The sequence below is a fragment of the Zootoca vivipara genome, chromosome 7, assembly GCF_965207765.1.
Source record: "Zootoca vivipara chromosome 7, rZooViv2.hap1.1, whole genome shotgun sequence".
NCBI classification, from domain to species: domain Eukaryota; kingdom Metazoa; phylum Chordata; class Lepidosauria; order Squamata; family Lacertidae; genus Zootoca; species Zootoca vivipara.
This window is the reverse complement of record NC_142590.1, coordinates 93,444,781-93,467,222: the sequence shown is the minus strand read 5'-3', so window position 1 is coordinate 93,467,222 and position 22,442 is coordinate 93,444,781. Positions and strand designations below refer to the sequence as shown.

At 46.2% G+C, this 22,442-nt stretch overlaps 1 protein-coding gene across 1 annotated transcript; it reads right to left on the bottom strand.

Moving 5' to 3' along the window:
- Positions 1-2,612: 2,612 nt before the first annotated feature.
- Positions 2,613-19,075, bottom strand: LOC148685192 (uncharacterized). The gene is made up of 15 exons (XM_088673570.1): positions 18,967-19,075; positions 17,031-17,160; positions 15,912-16,016; positions 14,369-14,509; positions 12,747-12,831; positions 11,172-11,238; positions 10,068-10,147; positions 8,883-9,071; positions 7,713-7,769; positions 6,343-6,489; positions 6,174-6,241; positions 5,114-5,141; positions 4,364-4,448; positions 3,939-4,018; positions 2,613-2,645 (listed from the first exon to the last, which is right to left on the bottom strand). The coding sequence occupies exons 1-15, from the start codon at positions 19,073-19,075 to the stop codon at positions 2,613-2,615; spliced, it is 1,404 nt and encodes a 467-aa protein (XP_088529696.1).
- Positions 19,076-22,442: the final 3,367 nt, after the last annotated feature.

Sequence of the window (22,442 nt, the reverse complement as noted above, 5' to 3'; positions counted from 1 at the left end):
CAGATGCATTCAGTAAAGGATGGAGTGACTTAGCAAACGAAAGCGGCCAGCCTTTCCCTTCCTGCTGCTGCCAATGTCTGGGTGGCAACAGTGTACAGTGGTGCCTCGCTTAACGAATGCCCTGCTTAACGAAATTTCCGCTTAACGAAAGGATTTTTCAAGCGGAGGTTGCCTCGCTAGACGAATTCGTTTTATGAAAAATTCGTCTAGTGAATCGGGGTTTCCCATAGGAATGCATTGAAATTCAATTAATGCGTTCCTATGGGCAAAAAAAAAAATTCAATGCATTCCTATGGGCAAAAATTTTTTTCAATGCATTCCTATGGGATTCGCTAGACAAATTTCTCGTTATAAGAAAAGACCCGTGGAACGAATTAAATTCGTCTAGCGAGGCACCACTGTAATTCTACTAAGGTAAGATGGCTGGTTGGTCCAGCGAGAGACAACACACCTCCACACTGCAGCCAACACACTAACAGAGTTTGGAAAGAAGTGTATCTGAAGAAGTGTGCATGCACACAAGCTCATACCAATAACAAACTTAGTTGGTCTCTATGGTGCTACTGGAAGGAATCTTTTTTTTATAAAGTTTGGAAAGCTCTGCTCTATCCTAGTTTAGGCGCCTCCTTATTTTGACTGACTGTAGAACCCTCACAGAGGAAACTCAGTAAACACTTTAAATTCTGAAACAAGACTTAAGTGTTGAGACGTTTGTGCACTGGACTTTTTTGTTTTGTTTCCCATTCAGTTCAGTGTGAGGAACCCTAGGGAACGAACAACTTTGCAGGGCCTGAGTTCCCCTCTCTAAGCCTCCACCAGTGTAACTTGCCCTACAGTGTGTGCACTGACTTTTGACGTCAAGATCTAAAATGCCCGGGCACCCCAGTTTTGTGTGCATGCATGAACGAGTGCAGAGCAAGCCATAAAGCAGCAGGTTTATGTGCTTGCAAGTTTAGTACTTACCTGGCAGGCATTTGGGTCTGCCTCTCTACCAGAATACTAATTTGGGAAGTAATGGGAAGATACAACCATACAATGCAGAAGAAGCAAAGTGTTATTAATGCAGAGGGCTTCCTTGATGTAAACCTTCATGTAGTAGCAAAGCTGGTGTTTGGGGTGACGGATTATTGTTAATTGCTGCTGTGCCCTTCGTAATCACAGAAGAAGATGATGAAAAAAGGTGAGACAATAGCAGTAGCAGTAGACAATATATTTTGCTGGTGTTGTAAACAAAACCTGCTCCTTTTCCATTATTGGGTTATCCAAGAGCCCATATAGAGTCCTTAAGTAGGTTTTCCCAGTAGTGATGTATGGAAGTGAGAGCTGGACCATAAAGAAGGCTGGTCGCTAAAGAATTGATGCTTTTGAATTATGGTGCTGGAGGAGACTCTTGAGAGTCCCATGGACTGCAAGAAGATCAAACCTATCTATTCTGAAGGAAATCAGCCCTGAGTGCTCACTGGAAGGACAGATCCTGAAGCTGAGGCTCCAAGACTTTGGCCACCTCATGAGAAGAGAAGACTCCCTAGAAAAGACCCTGATGTTGGGAAAGATGGAGGGCACTAGTGTTCTCGAAGCTACGAACATGAGTTTGACCAAACTGCGGGAGGCAGTGGAAGATAGGAGTGCCTGGCGTGCTATGGTCCATGGGGTCACGAAGAGTCGGACACAACTAAACAACAACAAAAGTAGGTTCCCTATTGGTAGGAGAAAATAACAGTCCAACCAGAGAATATTGAGAAGGAAAGCAGCTAGTAAGCCTGGTCTTTATTAAACTGTTACAACAGGGTCCTCACCACATGCAGGAGGGAGTAGGAACCCAGAACAATTGTGTGCAAGCCCTTATATAGACTTTTGAGATTGCCCACCCTGTAACTCAAGACCACCCCTCAAAACATCATACATACATCACAGAAGGAGGCGGTCTACAACAGATACCCTATCTGCCAGGATACCTGACAATGGTCACTGACTGCTTTACCTGGGCAGCCTGGCCATTCTTTCCCATTTGCTTCATCCTTGAAACATTTGAGGTCAATTTGGGAGAGTCAAAATGGTTCCAGGATTGCTCTGTACTATTTCAGACATGTGGTTTACATACCTATGCATGTGTTTGCCTTGTAAGTTTATGAACATTTATATATTTGAGACCTTAAATTCTTATAACACTGGGCAAGCACCTGCTAACTGGTGGTTGGAGTATCGAAGGAATAGTAGATCTGGAGACCTCCATGCTCATTTCATCCATTCAGAGGGATTGATACAATGGGAAATAGGACTTTCTCTCCATTGGGCACTAAACACTTGAAAGCACTTTCAAGGTAGCTCCAGTCAAATCAATGGGTGCTGCTGCACGAAGAACCTTCAGGATCCCGCATGTGGCTCCCACCTTGCAAAGGAGTCCCATTGCCTCTTGCCACAATACAGACCTTTAAGCAATTTAAACCCTAAGAGAGGCCTTTGCTATAGAAATCCTAGGCTTTCCAAATTTGGAGCCAGCACCATTTCCCGCTGCTGGTTGGTGCTACTGAAGGAAATGGCCCCAAAGGAAACGGAAGTGGTGAGAGACGATTCTGGCTTCTTGGTTTTCAAGCAGGACTCTGGAGGACATCTTACTTTGCGATTATAGAAACCAAGAGGTATTCCTATAGTGAAGAAAAAGGGAGAGTTCAAAATGTGCCCACCCAACTCCCGGAGTGTGATGTTTTTTCCCAATGCCAAAGATCTCTCTCCTCCAACTCTGCTTTTTGACCCCTTCTCAGCAGGCTCCCACCCTCTGCCCCCTGACTCCTGGAGCCACAGGACCCTGCTAAGATGCCCTCCTCTTCCCTGCTGCCTCCGCAGCCTTCCCTTGCCCTGCTTCATGCCCTCCCTGAGGTCTTTTCTCTAGGCTAGAGGGTGCTCTTGAATCATGGCCATGCCTCACGCTGGCCTGGGTAAAGGGGGGAGGCGTGTCCAAACCTCTGGATTTCTGCATGGCTGCAAACTAGCGGACTGTATAAAGTTAAGCATCACAACCATGCCTAGACCTTCTGGTTCTGGCCCCATCCATCCATTCCAATGGTATGTGCAACCCCACCCCTCCCCAGAAAGTTAGACACAAGGGTTTGTGTCTTGCTGGCTGAGAAGAGTCCCCTGCCCCTGTCCTACGGGGAAGCACAGTCTCTGTGACTCCACTGGAGTCGATGCCTGTTAAAGCAGACTGTTCTCTTTTAAATGAAGAAAGAGACTCATCTCAGTGAAGCTCAGGGCCGGGCTGCCCATGAGGCAGATGGAAGCAGCTGCCTAGGGCAGCAGGGTCCCACGGGGCAGGGTTGCTGCCAGCAGGGTAGCATGGAGACGACTTCCAGCAAGATCTCACAATATTTAGCAAGATCTCACTGAAAGCTGCCACCACAGCCATACAACTCTGTTAGCGAGGCTTTGCAGGAGGGCATTGGTGGTGGGGGACCTTCCTGTTCCACCTCGGATGGCGAAGCAGGGCGGGCAGTCCTTGGGGAAGGTTTAGCTAGCAAGCATGATAGAACTGCAACTCCTGGCTGCTGCTGCTGCTACTGAAACTGGACCTGGCCCCTTCTCCTATGGAGGTCTCCAGCCTCACTCAGCTGTCCAAGGTGCCTTTGCCTTGCCCCTGCAGAGGCCATTGCTTCAGGAGAATACCACCCCTGCACCCCAAATCTCCCCCTCTCCCTCTTTTCAGCAGCCCCTCTCCCGCTGGCTGTGGACCCCCCTGCACACATGCACAACAACTCATCTCTTGCCGCTTCCTACATAGAGCGCCTACTCTGCTGAACTGCGACAGGGTGCTGCACTCGGAGACTTTGCGGAAAGCCCCCTGTGGCACTCCAGGGCTATTCCCTCCTGCCCCTTAAGACACTCCAGGGCTGCACCAATCAAAGCCTGCACCCTGAACCATGGACTAAATGCCCAAGGCTCACATCATAGGACGTATCTTCCATCTTCATCACTTCGCCAATGTCTGGAACCAGTGGCAAGGGGAGCTCCTGCTGCAAGTAATCTGGAGAGAAGAAACGCAACATGCACCAATTGGGGTCAACAGAAGGCACCCGGTTCTGCCTGGTTCATGTCACTAGGCCAGTTTGAGGGGGGGTAGGGGGGGTAGTACCATGTCATCTCTCCTTGACATTAGGGCTTCTACGCAGCCACAAAGGGGTGCTCCTCCAGAGAGCCTGGTTGAACTAAGCAGGAATTGGCTGAAGGCTTCAGCACAGCCATCAGTTCTACCCAGCAAGCAAGCTTTGTGGTTTGAGGATGAAGGGATGGCTTGGAAGGAAACCTCAAAGGTGAGCAAGGCTGTGACTGTACCCGAGTCAACGTCACCTCAGTACCCCAGAACTCTTACCCAACATTGGAAACGGACTCTCTTGGTTCAGCACCTTCTCCAGCATTTCCACAGCCCCATATGCACCTCTGTGGAGCCGTTCCCTCTAGAAGAAGAGATGCGATCAGCAATGCAAGGAAGCAGCATGGAAAGGGAGACATCTCACGCCCAGGTCCAACATCACCATGATCCATGTGGCTTCAACGGAGGGTCAGTGTGAAGAGCCATCTCAGAGATGGACAATTCTTTTGACACCTCCCTCCTTCCCATTAATCTGTTGTGGTGCCTTGGGAAGAGCTTCACCTCCCCGCCTGCAAAAGCAGCCATACCTGTTTTTATCCCAGGTGCGTTTGCCGCCCTAGGCTCCTTGGGAGGATATAAATTCAACAAATAAACACACAATTTAATAAATATGTAAATATAGTTAGGGAGAGCATTCCTTTGAGCTAGGCCAGGAGCAGCCATGGAATTGGGCCCAGAACATAACTGGCCACTGCATATCCTGACATCGCCCATGGACAAAACCTTAGACTGAACGGAAGCAGCGCCAGCTGGTGGAAAGAGCAGACAAATCAGCCTCTGAAGTCATGAGTTCAAATCCCTGCTTGGCCATGAATTTGCTGAGTGTCTTGGGCGAGACACTTGGAAGCTTTTCAGCACAATCATGGCCCTTGCCATGGGACAAGGGACTGTGAGGAAGGTCAAGCAAAACAGGGCTAAAGAAATGAATCTCTCTATACAACAGAATTTATTAGAATAGGTAGAACTTACGTTATCGCCTTCCATGTCCAGAAATCCACTGAGAGGAAAAAGGAAATGCTTGTTAGAAGTGGCTTAGCACAAGATTCCCGTCAACTGCATTGCATGTGATTCCCCCCCGAACCCGAAGCTTCCCATCAAGGATCATAAATCCATATCTATGAATTAATTAATTGTTTAATTAATTAAATTTGTATAACACCCTTCATCTGAAGATCCCAGGGTGGTTCACAACAGGAAAAAAAACCTGAGCTTAGCCTCTTAGCAACAACTATCTTCCACTGCCCATCTGACCCCACCAGTCTGCACCGTGCCCTGCAAAACGTGACCTATATCCTGGTTGCCCCTGGCACAGAGATGGTCTCCATGGAGAGCAGGACATGGGGCAGAGCTGCTCCTACCACTAGGCATGGTGAGGCGAGTGCCTTGGGTGGCCTATCCTGGGAGGCGCTGGGGCCCCTCGGTTCTTCCTCCCGAGGTCCCTGACCAGAGCCTTCTGTTGCAGAAGAGAGCTGCGTGCTGTGCCTCTTGCTCTCCACTTTTCTAACAACCCTTCAAGACCTTGAATTATTACTTCATTACTATTCCCATCTATGGGTGAAAACCATCACCTCCAACTACTCGTAACCTTTTGCCACTCGACTCGTGTGAGCAAAATGTCCCATTTTAGTTGGGGCTTCTGTCTTTATGTTCAATCTTAACTGATTTTATTTGAGATTTCAGAAGAGGTAATCTTACGGCACACTGCTTAAAAATGACGGTGTTAAGCAGTATATTGTACTGTTTTGACTAACTTGCTTTATTGTTTTGATGGAATTGTTGTAGTGTCTACTTCAGTTACGTGTGCTTTCTGATTGCTTTTATACTTGTAAATCACATAGAAGCCATCCTGGTAATTAATTGGCATATAAATTTATTATTATTATTATTATTATTATTATTATTATTATTATTATTATTATCTACCGGCATTCAACCTTTTGCTTCTATTATCCTGCACATACAAGCAAGAAGTTCTATCAAGTACGTCAAGAGGCAATGACTCTGGATGGGCCGTCAGGGTGTTTGTTACCTGTCTAGAGTTAATGAGAGCTTCAGCTTGTTGTCTGTAATAAAAATATCCGCTGGTAAACAGTAAGCCTGCCATGAAAGAGAGAGAAAAAACAAGAGAAGGTCCATTCAGTGGAGGGAGACGGTGCTGATGGACCAAGAATGTTCTCCTCCAGAAGACTGGAACTCACATCGGTCAGAGTCCAAACGGCGACGTCCATTTCCTTGGTATTGAACACCTCCATTTTTAATGGATGGATCACATAAAAACCACCATAGGCCCCATGGAATTTAGGTGGCCCATGAGCCGTTACATTCACCAGGTAGTCATTCAGCTCCTGCAGAGATGCAGTTTAAATGGAAAAAAATAAACCACTCTTTATTTTATTTTTTAGAATTTTATTTATTTGCTTTTTTAGACTGAAATTTTACAGCCACATATCCAACATACAACAATAAAAACTAGATTCCAAGCAATCTCTTGGACTTCCCTCCTCCCTTTTGTGGGTCCTACTGTTAATCATTTCCTCCTTCATCTTTTATAATAATCCATCTCTTTTGATATTCCAATCCTACTAACAATTTTAGCAGTTTACAATGGTCTTTAAGATAAGTTATTAACCGATGGATGAAATGGCTAAAATGACTGGAAGAATCAGAAATCAGGAAGACCAAAAGTTTAATAAGGAATAGATTAGAATCAGTGGAAGTGAGGGAGATACAAAGAGGTTGTAGATAATATAATGGTGTGAAATAAGTATTGTTAGAAGATAGTTATAATTGAATGAAAAGGAAAAATATAGAGTATAAAATGGTAAGATATAAAGATAGAGAAATAAGGTAATTTTAAGTAAAATTTAGAGTATATATAAGAATTAGAGATTACTAAGGATGATCTGTAAAGGAACGCAGAAGGAGGTGGAATGAGGAAGCCATTAGATTAGAAATAAGGATTATAAACTAGAATTTTTGTTTTTGCATTTTTGCATTTTTTGTGTTTCGTATTTTTGTATGTTTTTGTTGTTTCTTAAAAAATCTTAATAAATATAATTTTTTTAAAAAAGTAATAATAAGGAATGGGGGAAATAGAAATCACTCTTTGCTTTAAGAGCAGCTCTCTGACTAGCGGTTTGTAATGTTCTCACATATCCTAATGCAGAGGTGGCAATTTCCATTTGTTGAATCTGTTTTGTAACAACAGTGAGCAGTTGTCCCCAAGCACCCCAAGATCCTCATTGTCTGTTACAGACTGGTATTATACCTAAACACTTTTGACCTTTAGCTCGAAAATTTATAAATAACCTCCTCTGGTCTACCAGGTTGCTGTTTCTCCAACTTACCTGCCTTTGTGTCCCCTGGTTGCTTCGATTTGTGTGTGGGAGCATCAAGAGGGAGTACTGGGACTAAGTTCACAAGATTGGTTATGCCTGTTTTTGTTTCTTATTATGCATTTCTTGTTTATATGAGAAAGCTTCATTAAAAATCATTTTAAAAGGACAAAGAAATTTCAGAAGGGGAAACCATGTTTAAAAGCTGAGCCGTACTAATGAAATGTACTCACATCATAAGAAACGTCCCCTGGAAGCACAGGCAAAACACTTTCCAACAGGCAATAGCCCTGGGAGATGTACATGGAATGAGAAATCAATGGAGACGGTCAGAGCATAGAAGTGGACTTTCGTTTCCCCCCATTCTTTACTGTGGGCTGTCCTTCCCCTCAACAAAACTAATCTCCATTTGGCTGAGCCACACTTTGGCCTTCTTATCTCGTGAACCAACTTGCTATTTAAACCCCCCTCTGAAAACAAGACAATCCATATTAGATTAGTGTTAGAATTAGAAGAAATTCAAAGCTATTTCAAGCAGTTCTGAGTGAGGAGGAGCTGCAAAGTGTATTTACGTTTTGTACGGGCCCAGAGTTTGCCCTACAGCAGGGATGTCTGCAGTCAACAATTTCTGCACATCCTCCCCCAGAAAGCTCAACAACTTTTGCGCATCCTCTTCCCCAAAAAGCTCAGCAACTCTGGTCAATCCAATGGGTTTATTTCTATTGGGAGTAGATCACTGTCTTTTGGAAGCTGGACATGCATGCCCTACAGGGCCAAGGGCAGTGGAAGGAACCAGATGCAGCGACAACAGACAACACTACAGTGGTACCTCAGTTTACAAACACAATTGGTTCCAGAAATCTGTACTTAACCTGAAGCGTACTTAACCTGAAACGATTTTTCCGTTTGAAAGTAATGGAAAGTGGATTAATCCGTTCCAGATGGTCCATAGAGTACTTAAACTGAAGAGTACTTAACCTGAAGCGAACTTTTCCATTGAAAGTAATGGAAAGTGGATTAATCTGTTCCAGATGGGTCCGCGGAGTACTCAACCTCAAGTGTACTTAACCAGAGGTGTGAGTGTAATTGGTTCCGGAAGTCCATACTTAACTTGAAGCGTACTTAACCTGAAGTGAACTTTCTTATTGAAAGTAATGGAAAGTGGATTAATCCATTCCAGACGGGTCTGTGGAGTACTCAACCTGAAGCGTACTTAACCCGAGGTATGAGTGTAATTGGTTCCGGAAATCCGTACTTAACCTGAAGCGTACTTAACCTGAAGCGAACTTTCCCATTGAAAGTAATGGAAAGTGGATTAATCCATTCCAGACAGGTCCGCAGAGTACTTAAACTGAAAATACTCAAACCGAGGCGTACTTAAACTGAGGTATGAATGTACTCACCATTCTGTGATCTTTGTCCACAATGAAGGGCTCAAAAGGGTATAAGAGCTGGTTAAAGTTCTGCTCCAGCTGGTTTTTTGTCATGGCAACATCAGCAACAGCTCCATCTTGCATCGCAGGAAGAGACTTCAAGAGGTCAGCAATCCTGTCTTCTGCTCTGTCGTCTGCCGCTCCTTCTCCTGCAGAGAGCTGGAAGAAGCAGCAGCAAGAGGAGTTGTGTGTTTCTCATGTGTCTCTTGAACACCAATATTGTCTTCAAACAGCCCTTTCCCTGTTACTTATAGCGCTATAGCCACCGTGCTTACATAAGAACACCAGAAGAGCTTGCTGGATCAGGCCAATGGCCCACCTAGCCCCCTAACCTTCTCACATTGGCCAATGAGATGCCTGTTTTAAGCCTCAAATCAAGAGATGAGCCAACCACACTTTGCCCACTTGTAATCCCCAGAAACTGGTATTCAGGGGCAGTTGATGCACCATGTTTGATTGTGACACTATGAATGTTGGCATTATGGCAGACCTTCACAAAGCTATGAAGAGGAGATGTCTATGAGAGATGGTGGCCTCCAGGGCAGGCATACCTTAAGGGTATGCACTCAGGATTTGCACCAAAAAAAATGTCTATAATTCCACCACCACCCTTTCCACAGAAGTGGATGAAATCCACCAGCATAGGAGGCAGTCCAGAGTTAATTCAGCCTGCCAAATTGTAGACAGGTTCCTCCAGGGGGGTTAGAACAGGGCTTCATTTAAATTTTGATTTCCTTCAAAAGAAACTTTCCTTTCCTGCCAGAATTGGATGTAATTTGTAGGTTCGGCCACCCCGCCAGAGGGGGACAAAGCCTGATGATTTTGAGGTTCCACAAACCTACATTGCCAGGGCCCTTTTGGGTCCCTTCCAACTCTACAATTCTATGAACTTCTTTGAGCAACTTGCTCTGATACCAAGTGACTCCTGGGATGTTGCTCCAAATCTTGACATCTGTGGTCTCGTAAAGAAGATTGCTATCTGGTGCTGAACTGATACAGTGCTCATTCTAATAGCTAACAGAAATCTCACAAATCCCAGTGCATTGAGCCACTTGGTCCTCTCGTTGCTCTCTTTCTGGACAAGCAGGAGCCCCTGTAGGCAAATGCTTGGTACTTACTGTTAGCATAAATGCACCCCGATATTCTAACACTTACGCCCAGCTCGAGGATAAGAACATCGTCTTGTATTTGAGAGCTCTGGAGAAAATACTGGATCCCGGCAGGTGACAAATCAACTGCACAAAAGGCAAAAAATGAGATAAAGGAGAAAGGGCTTTATTGTTGTGGGTTCAGGACTCCTGGATGATGTCTCCCTTGGGCACACATCTCTCCTGGCCTTTAGGAAACCTGGGAGGTCAGTGTTCAAATCCCCACTTGGCTGTAAGCTCATGGGGTGACCTTGGGCCAGTCACCTCCTCTGAACCTATCCTACCTTGCAGGTTGTTGCGGGGATTAAATGAGGAGGAGGAGGAGAATTATAAATGCCACCTTGTGCTCCTTGGATGAAAAGGAGGAATATAAATGCAATGAATAAGAAAATAAAACAATAAAAATAAAAGCACACAGCCTTTTGATACATTTTCCAATGCTGGCTTTTCCAAAATCTGCAATAATGGAATGAAATGTGGATAAATTAGGGTAAAAAAATAATGTTTCATTGTTTTTCTTCAACCAAACAACCACAAGGCAGATTTCCCTGAATTTCCCTTGATTTTTTTTGGGGGGGGGGGGCAGATGCTGCTCCTGAATACAGTGGTACCTCTGTTTGCGACTGCCTCGGGGAGCGACCACTTTGGTTTCCAACCACTGCGGACCCGGAAGTGATTACATCCGGTTCCACGGTGCTCGGATGCCCAGAAGCGATCTACGCAGTGTGTGTGTGTGTGTGCAGAAGCACTCTATCGGCGCTTCACGCACACACAGAAGCATGCCGCGGGAAGCGACCAACTCGGGGAGCGACCAGCTCCCCGGAACCATTGTGAAAAGCACCCCAACATGAATCCCCATGTTTATTTTGTTTTGTTTCAAATTATTTATCACTTTCAATTTTACAGATTGGACATTTAACCAAATGCAAACCACCCATTTGCCACCAACTTCCCTTCCTTTGTTCGTGGTTCGTTTTATTAGCCTTCTAACGCTTCTAATTCTAGCATGTGCCCCATGACGTGAAGGCGAGGAACAACCACTCGCTTCTCCACCTGGGACGCTTCTCTGTTTTGGAAGAAAAAGTGTTGAGGGAGGAAGGAAGAGACTCACCCAGGTCCTGGAGGCTCAGCAGGAAACCATCGGAGTCAGAAAGGGACGACAGCAAGAGGTCACAGGCCTGCAAGAGAAAAGCCCCAGAGCAAGCCATGTTCAAATATATAAAAGGATGTCATATAGAGGAGGGAGAGAGGTTGTTTTCTGCTGCTCCAGAGAAGCGAACACGGAGCAATGGATCCAAACTACAAGAAAGAAGATTCCACCTAAACATTAGGAAGAACTTCCTGACAGTAAGAGCTGTTCGGCAGTGGAATTTGCTCCCAAGAAGTGTGGTGGAGTCTCCTTCTTTGGAGGTCTTTAAGCAGAGGCTTGACAGCCATATGTCAAGAATGCTTTGATGGTGTTTCCTACTTGGCAGGGGGTTGGACTGGATGGCCCTTGTGGATTCTTCCAACTCTATGATTCTTTGATTCTAAGGGGAGCCTGCTGTCATTGGGGTGGCTTGGGTGGTCTTTGCATTTGGCAGTGCAATTAGTGCCTGCTAACGAGTCATGACGTGGCAGTGGCCCAAAGGGCCGCAATAAATGTGATAATGTGTACCCCTGTAAATCATTGAGTGTGCTTCCGGTGGCCTGCTACTTTATGAAACTGATGATTTTGCAAGTCGCCGCCCACCCATTGGGGCCGAAATACAACTAATTTGTGAATCACAAAGATACAGCTCAAAGCTACAACATAAGCTGCTACATGGTGCAAATGGAGGCACCCAACACAGGTCCCCAACATGCACCCTAACACAATGTAACAGAACACGGTGGGAATCAGAACTTAATCAGCAGAAATTGCCAGTGCTTATTGTGCATGTGTATGTGGGACCCAGGTGGCGCTGTGGTTAAACCACAGAGCCTAGGGCTTGCTGATCAGAAGGTCAGCAGTTCGAATCCCTGTGACGGGGTGAGCTCCCGTTGCTTGGTCCCAGCTCCTGCCAACCTAGGAGTTCAAAAGCACATCAAAAGTGCAAGTAGATAAATAGGAACCGCTACAGCGGGAAGGTAAACGGCGTTTCCATGTGCTGCTCTGGTTCGTCAGAAGCGGCTTTGTCATGCTGGCCACATGACCTGGAAGCTATGCGCCGGCTCCCTCGGCCAATAATGCGAGATGAGCGCCGCAACCCCAGAGTCGGTCACGACTGGACCTAATGGTCAGGGGTCCCTTTACCTTTACTTTATTGTGCATGTGTATTAAACATGAAATGAGGTAATGATGCATATGATTGGTGGAAATTGAAATGCTTTGTTTGAAATTTTATAAATACCATTGCCTGGACCACTGGGCGGGATTGCCGTTTTGCAGCACGATTCGACTGCAACCTATTGCTTTGCAATAAACAAGGTTGGACTCCTAACTCCTCATGTTTCTGAGTTTTATTGGCGTAAACTCAGGAGATGCGCTATTTTCTGGCTTACAGCAATGAGACTCCGTCACACCAGAGCTGCCAGATTTCCTCATCTCTGTTTGTGCCCCATGTGTGCCAGTCCATGTGCCACAAGGAGATGTGCCAACAGAGGATCTTCTGAGCCAATACTTCAAGCACAGTCCCACCCCAGAATATTCTAGGTAAGGCCATACGTTTGCGTCCAAGACAGGAACCAGGTTTTTATCCAGGGACTTTTGCACCATCGGTGTGACGTCCTCCTTCAATGCTTTGACAGTTCTGAAGGGAAATAAAGGCAGTGGCAAAAATGAGAAAAGTTGGGAGAAGACAGAGTTCCTCTTTAACCAGGTCTTTGACTGATTAACATCCAGCGCCTTTTCGGAGGGGGTTATTGCTTTTGTTTTTATTGTGATTGTGTATTTCGTGCTTTTATATTGTGATTTTATCTTGCGGGCATAGAGCAGTATATAGATAAAAATAAATGGTAATAGAGCAGTTGTCTGCAAATCAAATTAACAGGACCAGTCAATGCAAGCAGAAGGGCCAAGGGCCACAGACGAAGGAGGGTGGGGATTCAAGAGAAGCGACATGGTCTGAGGGTGAAATGCAAGGAACGAAAGGTGGGGTGGGGAACCAACTGCCTTTTGTGAGTTCTTAGGATGGGCCTCCAGCACCATAATTATGGTGCTGGAGGAGACTCTTGAGAGTCCCATGGACTGCAAGAAGATCAAACCTATCCATTCTGAAGGAAATCAGCCCTGAGTGCTCACTGGAAGGACAGATCCTGAAGCTGAGGCTCCAATACTTTGGCCACCTCATGAGAAGAGAAGACTCCCTGGAAAAGACCCTGATGTTGGGAAAGATGGAGGGCACAAGGAGAAGGGGACGACAGAGGACAAGATGGTTGGACAGTGTTCTCGAAGCTACGAACATGAGTTTGACCAAACTGTGGGAGGCAGTGCAAGACAGGAGTGCTTGGCATGCTATGGTCCATGGGGTCACAAAGAGTCGGACATGACTAAACAACTAAACAACAACAACAGGATGGGCCTGGGGCTACAGCTTAAAAGCATAAGGTGGGTTTTGGACTCTGCAATTTTATAATTCTGTTATTCTGGATATTATTCTCAGTGGGACCAAGTATTAGCAAGTATTTAGGGGTTTCAGCTGTCGGAGTCATCCTGCACCCAGTCATTATAGTTGAACTCAGGGCCGGATTTAGGTTTGACGAAGCCCTAAGCCACTGAAAGTAATGGGGCCCTTTATATGTCCAGCTGTCCTTTGTCAACAACAAATTGTCACTGATTTTAGGGAGCAGGCTAGCAGCTGGGGCCCATTCCTTACATTATAGGAGCCGACTTAACACAAAACACTGTTGCTGTATGTAGGTTTCATTTTAATTGTTTTTTATCTTATATTTTGGAAATGTAGATCCAGGTTTTTTTCCCTTTAATTTTTTTTTGGGGGGGGGGGGCGAGAGAGTGGGGCCCTGAGCTAGAGCTTGTTTAGCTTCTATGTAAATCCAGAACTGGTTGAACTGGTTGAACTGCAATAGCCCTCCATTTCCCATGGGAAAACCAGTAAATTGGGTAGGATTTACTAGCAGGGCCATGCCATCCCCAGGAAAACCTCAGCAGGGTGCAGATTCAAGCCACCTCGAGACATAATGTTTGCAGACTAACCCTTCAGTTAATGCCTGGAGAGGACTCCCGTTCCGTGCCTTTACCTGCCATGTTGTGTCCCAAGTGACCAATTTGTCTGTCTCCCTCCTTTCCCTGCCCCAGAAGCTGGACCATGTTCTCAGGCGGATATTTACTTGTACCAGGTTTTGAGGTGCGATATCCCACCACAGGAGTGGCAGCTCTGGAGGCGGACTCCATCCCTGCTTCCATTCGCAACAGCGGAGAAGTTCTTTGTCACTTGAATCTCAACGTCTTTGCTGAAGGCATCCAGGGAAAAAGGAAAGAAATAATTCATCGCAACTTGGAGACTCGGAGTGATAATAGTTTTAGCCTTGCAGAAGCCCGGTGAGCATAGCCTGAGAGACAAAATGTAGGGATCATAGAACTGAGAAGGAAACCCAAGGGTCCTATGAAGGAAGGACAGCTAAGGAATCCCTGATGGATGGCTGTCCATCACCTTGAACTTCAGGGCCAATTAGGGATTTGAACTTGGCTTTGCCAACACAAGCCCAGCACTCCAAGAGTCTGGGCCAAAAGGCACCCTTTCCTTGAAGCTGGCGATAATTTCCCACCCATTACTTGTTAATAATAACAATAACAATAATAGTAATATTTATACCCAGTCCATCTGGCTGGGTTTCCCCAGCCACTCTGGGCGGCTCCCAAAAGAATTACCATAAAAGTGCAATAAAACATCATGTTTGTCTTGGTTTTCCATTGATTTTAGTCTGTAGCTTTGGAGGTTTCCATCCAAATGGTACAGAATCTCACTTACGGTACTTTTGATATATTAGATTTCTCATTTATTGAACTTAGTTCATAATATAAGATGGAGAAGCCACTGTCTCTAAGGTCTGGGCAAGATAGGCAACCCAGTAAAGCATAGGTGCTTTTATATACATATATGTATATATATTGGGACCCAGGTGGCGCTGTGGGTTAAACCACTGAGCGTAGGGCTTGCTGATCAGAAGGTCGGCGGTTTGAATCCCTGTGACGGGGTGAGCTCCTGTTGCTCGGTCCCAGCTCTTGCCAACCTAGCAGTTCGAAAGCACGTCAAAGTGCAAGTAGATAAATAGGGACCGCTCCGGCGGGAAGGTAAACGGCATTTTCGTGTGCTGCTCTGGTTCGCCAGAAGCGGCTTTGTCATGCTGGCCTCATGACCTGGAAGCTGTACGCTGGCTCCCTCAGCCAATAGAGCGAGATGAGCGCCACAACCCCAGAGTCGGTCACGACTGGACCTAATGGTCCTTTACCTTTATAAACCAAAAGACAACCTTGTATTGATCATTGTGCATAAGACACCAGTTGGGACTTATCCCTGGTGAAGTAGCACAATGTAATATCAGCCTAAATTACAAACATACTGGGCGTGAGAGTGGGGGGTAGCTAGAAATGAATGTCCCTACACTTACATATTAATTTGGGATATTTCTACCTCACTCTTCAGCAAACAGAGGTTCCTAGATTAGCTTGCAGAGATCAATGGCAAGGCATTTAAAGTTGCTCAGACTGTTTGGAGCCCTTTTGAGCTGAGCGGAGGGATAATCCTGCATCCTTAAGGAACAGAATTGTTGGGATCCTCCTTCTCCCAAATTCTACAGACTTACAGAGAGTTTCTATACTCTTGTTCCTCGAGGCTGTTTCCCAAAATGAAGATGCTGACAAGGAACTCACTATTCAAAGTAGATCCCGAATTGCACACTGAGACGGATGTTGAAGGAGTCATTTGAACCCATGGCTATTTCGACAGCTGGGAGATAGGGGGTCTCCACCTTTAGCCTGGAAAGAGAACAAACTCAGATAGGGGCCCAGTCTATGGGGGGGAGCACTAAGTGGGAAATTGCCTGAAATGGCGACTTGCACCTGCCTTATGCCCGGAGGATACGGTGGCCATCAAAAGCACAATCCACTGGGACATTTTCTTGGAGAAGAAACTGAATGGGAGCCACATATAATGTTGTTGTAGGCTTGGGGCTCTGTCTGGATGGTGCCCTCCAATTCTTCCAATTCTTGGGGTCCCAGTGGATCCGGTGAGACTTAGAATCTAATAGAGAACTCTGTTGCTGAACTGGTCAGGCAATTTCCCTTTTAAGACAATGGCCTTGCCTGGGCCTCACGAGCATCGCAAAAGAATGAGCCAAGCTGCAAGAGCTGCTGCCAAGTGATGGGGCTCTCCAGGCTAATGGGTGGGCCTTCCTCACACCTCACCTGGCTGCTAGGTAGGAGAGGGGTAGCCAGAGTTTTGGGCTGTGAGCTGAGCAGGAAGCAGGCTGGAAGCTGGAGACACAGAGACCAGCTTGCTCTGTGCTGGATCCAAAGCTATGACTATTGGAAAAGTCAGATTTATTGGGGTGTCAGTGCTGTGAACCCCTCCTTCCTGTGCTCAGGTTGTATATATGTGTAAATAAGACAAAATAATCCTAAAGACACCACAGCCTCTGCTGACCTTCATCCCAGGTAAGAGCCTGCAAGCCCCAAAGTCTCTCACTGCTTGGAGATTGGGGTGGCAGGTAGCAATATTGTTGGTCTCTTACAGAGTTCCCATTCCAAAGTGGGGACTCAGCTACACAGGTCAATTATAACATTAAAAATGCATTGTAAAAATGTGACACTGGGATGCTTTACAGCACTCCATGGAAATTTACATCGAAAGCTATGTAACCTTTTATCTTAGCGGGTTTTTTTAGATCCATGTAAATCCAATCAGGGTTTAGCTGTCCATATCTGGTGCTCCCCATGAAAGGCTCCGCCCTCGGCTATGCCAACAATTCTCCCTGCCAGTACAGACCCTACCTGGGGGATAGATTTTCTAAGTATCCAAAGAAGAACCTTCCAGCTCTGTGCCGTGGCTCTGGGTTGCGGGCTGAAATCAAATGGGTTAGTTCTTCTCCCAGGTTGGACTCAACCAGGCACTTTGCAAGCTCTGGAAGAAATGCAAGTCCATTAGAATTGTGAGTTTGATTGTGGGCATAGCCATGATGTCTGCTAGAGCGCATGGTGCATGGAGGATGAGCTCATGCAGTGAGAAAGCCAGGATGAACCAGGGTTAAGGGAGGAGTTAGCTTGTGACTTGAAAATTGTGTGTGTGTGCAAGGGCGTTTAGAGCAGTGTTTCTCAACCTTTTTTGGGCCAAGGCACACTTGTTCCATGAAAAAAATCACGAGGCACACCACCATTAAAAAAGTTAAAATTTTTAACTCTGTGCCACCCTATATTGACTATATAATTATGACTGTAAGAAACACTTGCCAATTGCTGTGTTGGTTGCAATCTCCTGTAATAAGGCTTCACAAGCCGCTGATTTCTCTGCCAGCACAATCCTTTGCTCAGCAAGTTTCAGGTTGAGCTCATCCAGCCAGCTTCTGTAAGTTTGTCTAAAACCACCCTCCCGTGGTGGTGGCTGTTGAGAGCTGCGCTCGCCCCGCGTCGTGACCCGGCCGGCTTCCTTTCCGGCGGGTCAGTGTTGTGTATTGGCGGCCGCCAGGCACGTGACAATGCAAATCGCCCTTCTCGTCGCCGCACGTCGCGGCACACCAGCCAGCGTCTCGCGGCACACTAGTGTGCCGCGGAACAGCGGTTGAGAAATGCTGGTTTAGAGGGGTGGCCCAGAATGCTTTCTCACAGTGTATGTAGGACCAAGAGAAATGGGTGGTGAGGGAGCTGCTGCAGTGACTTGCAACACCTGCGCCATGTTTATCTTCCTGTCTGAGGATCTGCAAAACAGCAAGTGCAAGCTGGTTGCCTTGCTGGAAGAGAAGGAACAGCAACTTGGGGCCCTTGGAGCTACTGGGCGAGAGGAGGAGTTTCTGAATAGAGCAGAGTGGACTGTTTTGGAGCCATGACACAGATGGGGTGATCTTAGGAAGGAGGAATATCGTCCACTGCAAGAGCCAAACACCTGGAGGAACGTGACGCCAAGAAGCAGGACTGTCAGGATCCATGCTGTGTCACTGCAACTGCAAAATTGACACCTGTCAGGATGCTGTCAGTGGCTCCCGTCTGGTTGCCCAGGAAAAGACAAGGGGAAGTTTCCTACCATCCTTGTTTATTTCAGTCTTTACAGAGAGAGGCTATAGAACCCAGCCTCTTGGATAATGGCATTGTCCCGAATGAATCTCCACCCCCCGTCACTCCCACTTCCTCATTTGTCATTCTCATCATCTTCTCTACAGGTGCTGCTACATGCCCTCTGTCTTTGAGCTCTTTGCTCTCCTACTTTTAAGGCTCGCCGGGTTCTGGGAGATGGAGGGTCTGGAATGCTTTCTAATGACAACGTGTCAGCCAGGTGTTGTTGCTCTTGTTCTCACATGCTTTCCCAGCTTTCCCCCTCATCTGCCTCTTACCTGCGACTTCCCTCAAACCCCTGTTGTAAATCTATACTGTCTTCCTCTTCCTCCTCCCTGGAAAGGTCAGGATGGGGAGGCGGTCTCCACTGTTCCTCCTCTGCCCAGTCCCTGACAACACCATGCCCTCGCCTCAGATTCCAATTCTGGGCCAGAGGAGCAAGGACAACAGTTGGGGACTTCAGATTACACCAAGGTAGCTGTGAAAGGTGTAGTGGATAGAACAATTCCTGCCCTTCCCCAGAGAAGGAAGAGACATGTGGTGGGTGGTGGTCGAGCCCATGTTTTGCCTGCAGAAGACTCTGGCCTCATTTCCTACCATCTCCCAGAGGCAGCTGTGATTGTGTGGCTTGCCCGAGTTAGGGAGGTGTCAGTGTGGCACTTACTTTCTTCCAGGTATTTCTTTTTGATCCTCAGAAAGACCCCCCGGCCCTCATGCCCCAGACTCAGGCTCAGGAAACCGCAGAAGAAGAGAAATCTCCATGCTCTGATCATCTTCTCCTCTTATTGCAGAAATTTCTAGCATGAAGTTCACAAGAAGGATGCCAGAAACCTAGAGGTGCTGGTTAGAGACGATGGGGAAATATTCAGGAGGGTTCAGTCCAGCGTCAAATATAGGGACTTGCTAATTCAATTCAGAGAGAGAGAGAGAACTAGCAGGGGAGTACTTTCCAGGAAAAACTTGCCAATTATCAATGTTGGATAAGGATGGGGAGGGGGGTAAATTTGATTCTGTTTGCATTTAATTCACACGTTCCAAAACAAAACACGAAGCGAAAGCTCTCCTTTGAAATTCACAATTCTCTGAATTTTGCAATGCAGTTCTCCAGTCCATTAATGTGTCTCAAAATGCACTGGGGTCAAGTCTTCATTCAAATGTACATTCTTGGAGATACAACCCATAAACATGCATTCTATCAAGGAAAATTGCTTTGCAAAAATGTGTGCATTAGGCAAAATCACATTTTAAAAAGTGTCTCGGTATGGACATGTTCATGTTGACTTTAAAAAATCCCGAAAGGAGATGGAAATGTGGAGAAGTGACCATAGCAATGAAAAGTGAGAAACTGACCTTGCCTATTTATCTGTCCCCAGTCATGGACATAAGGTATACCTTCTTGACCCCTGATCCTGGGTACTCCAGGCACCCCTCCCCATGCGCAAGCCCTCCCCTCCCCTCCCCCACTTCCCCCCACCCCACAGGACTTTGCCACCACAGGCAAGAGACCATAGCTGGGCATGCAGCTAAGTTGGTCATCTGCTCCTCACCTCTTGGAGTCAGCTGCAATTCTGCAATGATGAAGCCCTTTTGCTTTTGGGAGTCTCCACCAGACCAGGCTGAGAGAGAGGACTGATCCTGCTCTGCTGCTGCTGCCGGCACCAGAAGTCCCTGGACACAAATGTTCAGGTAACCTTCCCCCCGGGGATACAGCTGTGTACTTGCAAGCAATCTTCTCTCACACCTGAGCCCCGACCTCAGCTATTGCTGGGTTTTGCTACTGGGCGAAAAAGCTTCCAACATATATAAAAACATAGCAAAACATTGCACGTTAAAAGACTTCCCTATACAGGACTGCCTTTAGACGTCTTCTAAAAGTTGTGTAGTTCTTTATCTCCTTGACATCTGAAGGGAGGGTGTTCCACTGAGAAGGCCCTCTGCCTGGTTCCCTGTAACTTCACTTCTCGCAGGGAGAGAACTGCCAAAAGGCCCTCGGAGCTGGACCTCAGTGTCTGGGCTGAACAATGGGGGTGGAGATGCTCGTTCTGGTATACAGGGTTGAGGCCGTTTAGGGCTTTAAAGGTCAACACCAAGTTGGTCAAGGGTACCTTTACCTTCACCTTATTACACTGTGATTCTATTCTGAGATTTTATTATTACTATTATTTTTACAGATGGAACTGGAAAGTGTTTTCAGTAAGAAGCTGATCAAGACCGATTGCTGAAATCAAAGACAGAGTTTGAGAAGTGTTTTTGAGAAGATAATCTCCCTGCTTTATTATCAAAGCACATCTCTCTGTGTTTCTTAAATTTTCCTGTGCTATTTTATGTTGAAGTACGGTATATGGGGGAGGGGAGTACATAAACAGCACATATATACATACAGAGTTGCATGTTGTACGCATGATATTCCACAATGCACTCACAAATTTCCATGGGGAAGATGCAAGGGTTTATGTTGCTTTTGCGATTGCTAAAGTTTGGTCATGTTTGCATAATGCAAGGGACACTCACAAAGGAGGCTGCAAAAATGGTCAGACCAGTTCCTTTGTGAAATCAATCGGCCCTGGTGAATGTGAACATCACACTCATATAATATGCAAATGATCGATTCTAATTGTTCATAGTGTAATAGAATCAGGTCTCTCTCTCTCTCTCTCTCTCTCTCTCTCTCTCTCTCTCTCTCTCTCTCTCTCTCTCTCTCTCTCTCTGTGTGTGTGTGTGTGTGTGTGTGTGTGTGTGTGTGTGGCGGGGTAGAATCACATCCATTTGTGACAAAGAAGTTTGCCAGCCCTGGTTTTCAAAACCCAACAAATGATTATGATTTCCATTTACAGTGGTCCCTCGACTTATGAATGACTCGACGTACGAATGTTTCGAGTTACAAAGAGAGTTCCGTCCGCCATTTTGGATGTGGTTTAGATAGGATTTTTTCGACTTACAATTTTTTAAATTCCCCACCCCCATTGGCTTCTACTTACGATTTTTTTGACTTATGAAGGTCCGTTCGGAACGGATTAAAATCGTAAGTCGAGGGACCACTGTATATCCGCCCCTTCTTCCCAAAGGAGCCTATTTGAAGTTTTGCATTTTAAACTCACTTAAGTCACAGCATAGTCCCAATACCCTGAATAAAATGTGGTTTTCTCCTGCTGCCCTGGTGCAAAACACACTTATTTGGAAAGAAGCACTTGTGGAAGGCTGATCTCAGCCAACACCATTCCCTCTGTGTGGCAACGAATCTCCAAGACCTCGATCAGAGAGGTCTCCCCGGCCCTTTCGCCTGAGAGCCGTTTAGCTGGAAGTGCTGGAGACTGAACCTGTTGGGACCTTCTACATACAAAGCACCTGTCCTCCCACCCAGCTAAGCAAAGGTACCATATCCAAATCCCCTCTTCTGCATCGCCCCACATGTTTTGTGAGTTCCTGACATGGAAATCAGATTCTGGGGCTAAGCCATTATTAGAGAACACCCCACTCCTTCAAAATCTGAGCTAGGGAGTCTTTCCTTTGGCGCAAGAGGAGAGAAGATTTTTGCCCTAGATGTGTGAAAAGAGCAGACTCTGAAACCTTCATGGTGTTGTGAAGAGAAATGTTTTATTATCAATGCAAGATAAGCAAGCAGAACATCTTAGCAATTCACAGAGGGAACCCTGCAGCAAGGCTCTGGGCCAACACCACCGTTTTCAAACAAAAGACATTCAAGGCAAGGTTTTCTTTTGAGCGGGATTTGACTTTAGCCTTACGGGATTTCATTTCCCGTGGTCTCAAGACTCAGGTGCCCTCACTTTTAGCTTTGACATTTGTGCTGCTCCCAAATGGCAGGAGGCAAATGTAGCTCTGGAAATCGCACTGCAAAGGATCCAATGCTGCTTTCAAGCCCCTGAAGCAGAGACTGAGAGTCAAGGAACGTCACAGGCTTCAAAGGTACAAAGCTCTGCCTGTCAGGGGTGCTTCAGTTGTGATCTGTGCATTGCAGGGGGTGGAACAAAGGACCTTTGGGGTCTCTTCCAATTCTACAATCCTATGAAAGCGGAGGCATTGAAGCCATAAAGGGGGGAGAGAATGAAAACAGCAGCAGTAGCATCCAGCTTGTTCCAGGATCTGTCCCTCTGATCCAGGCGAGGATCTTGATCCCCGCAT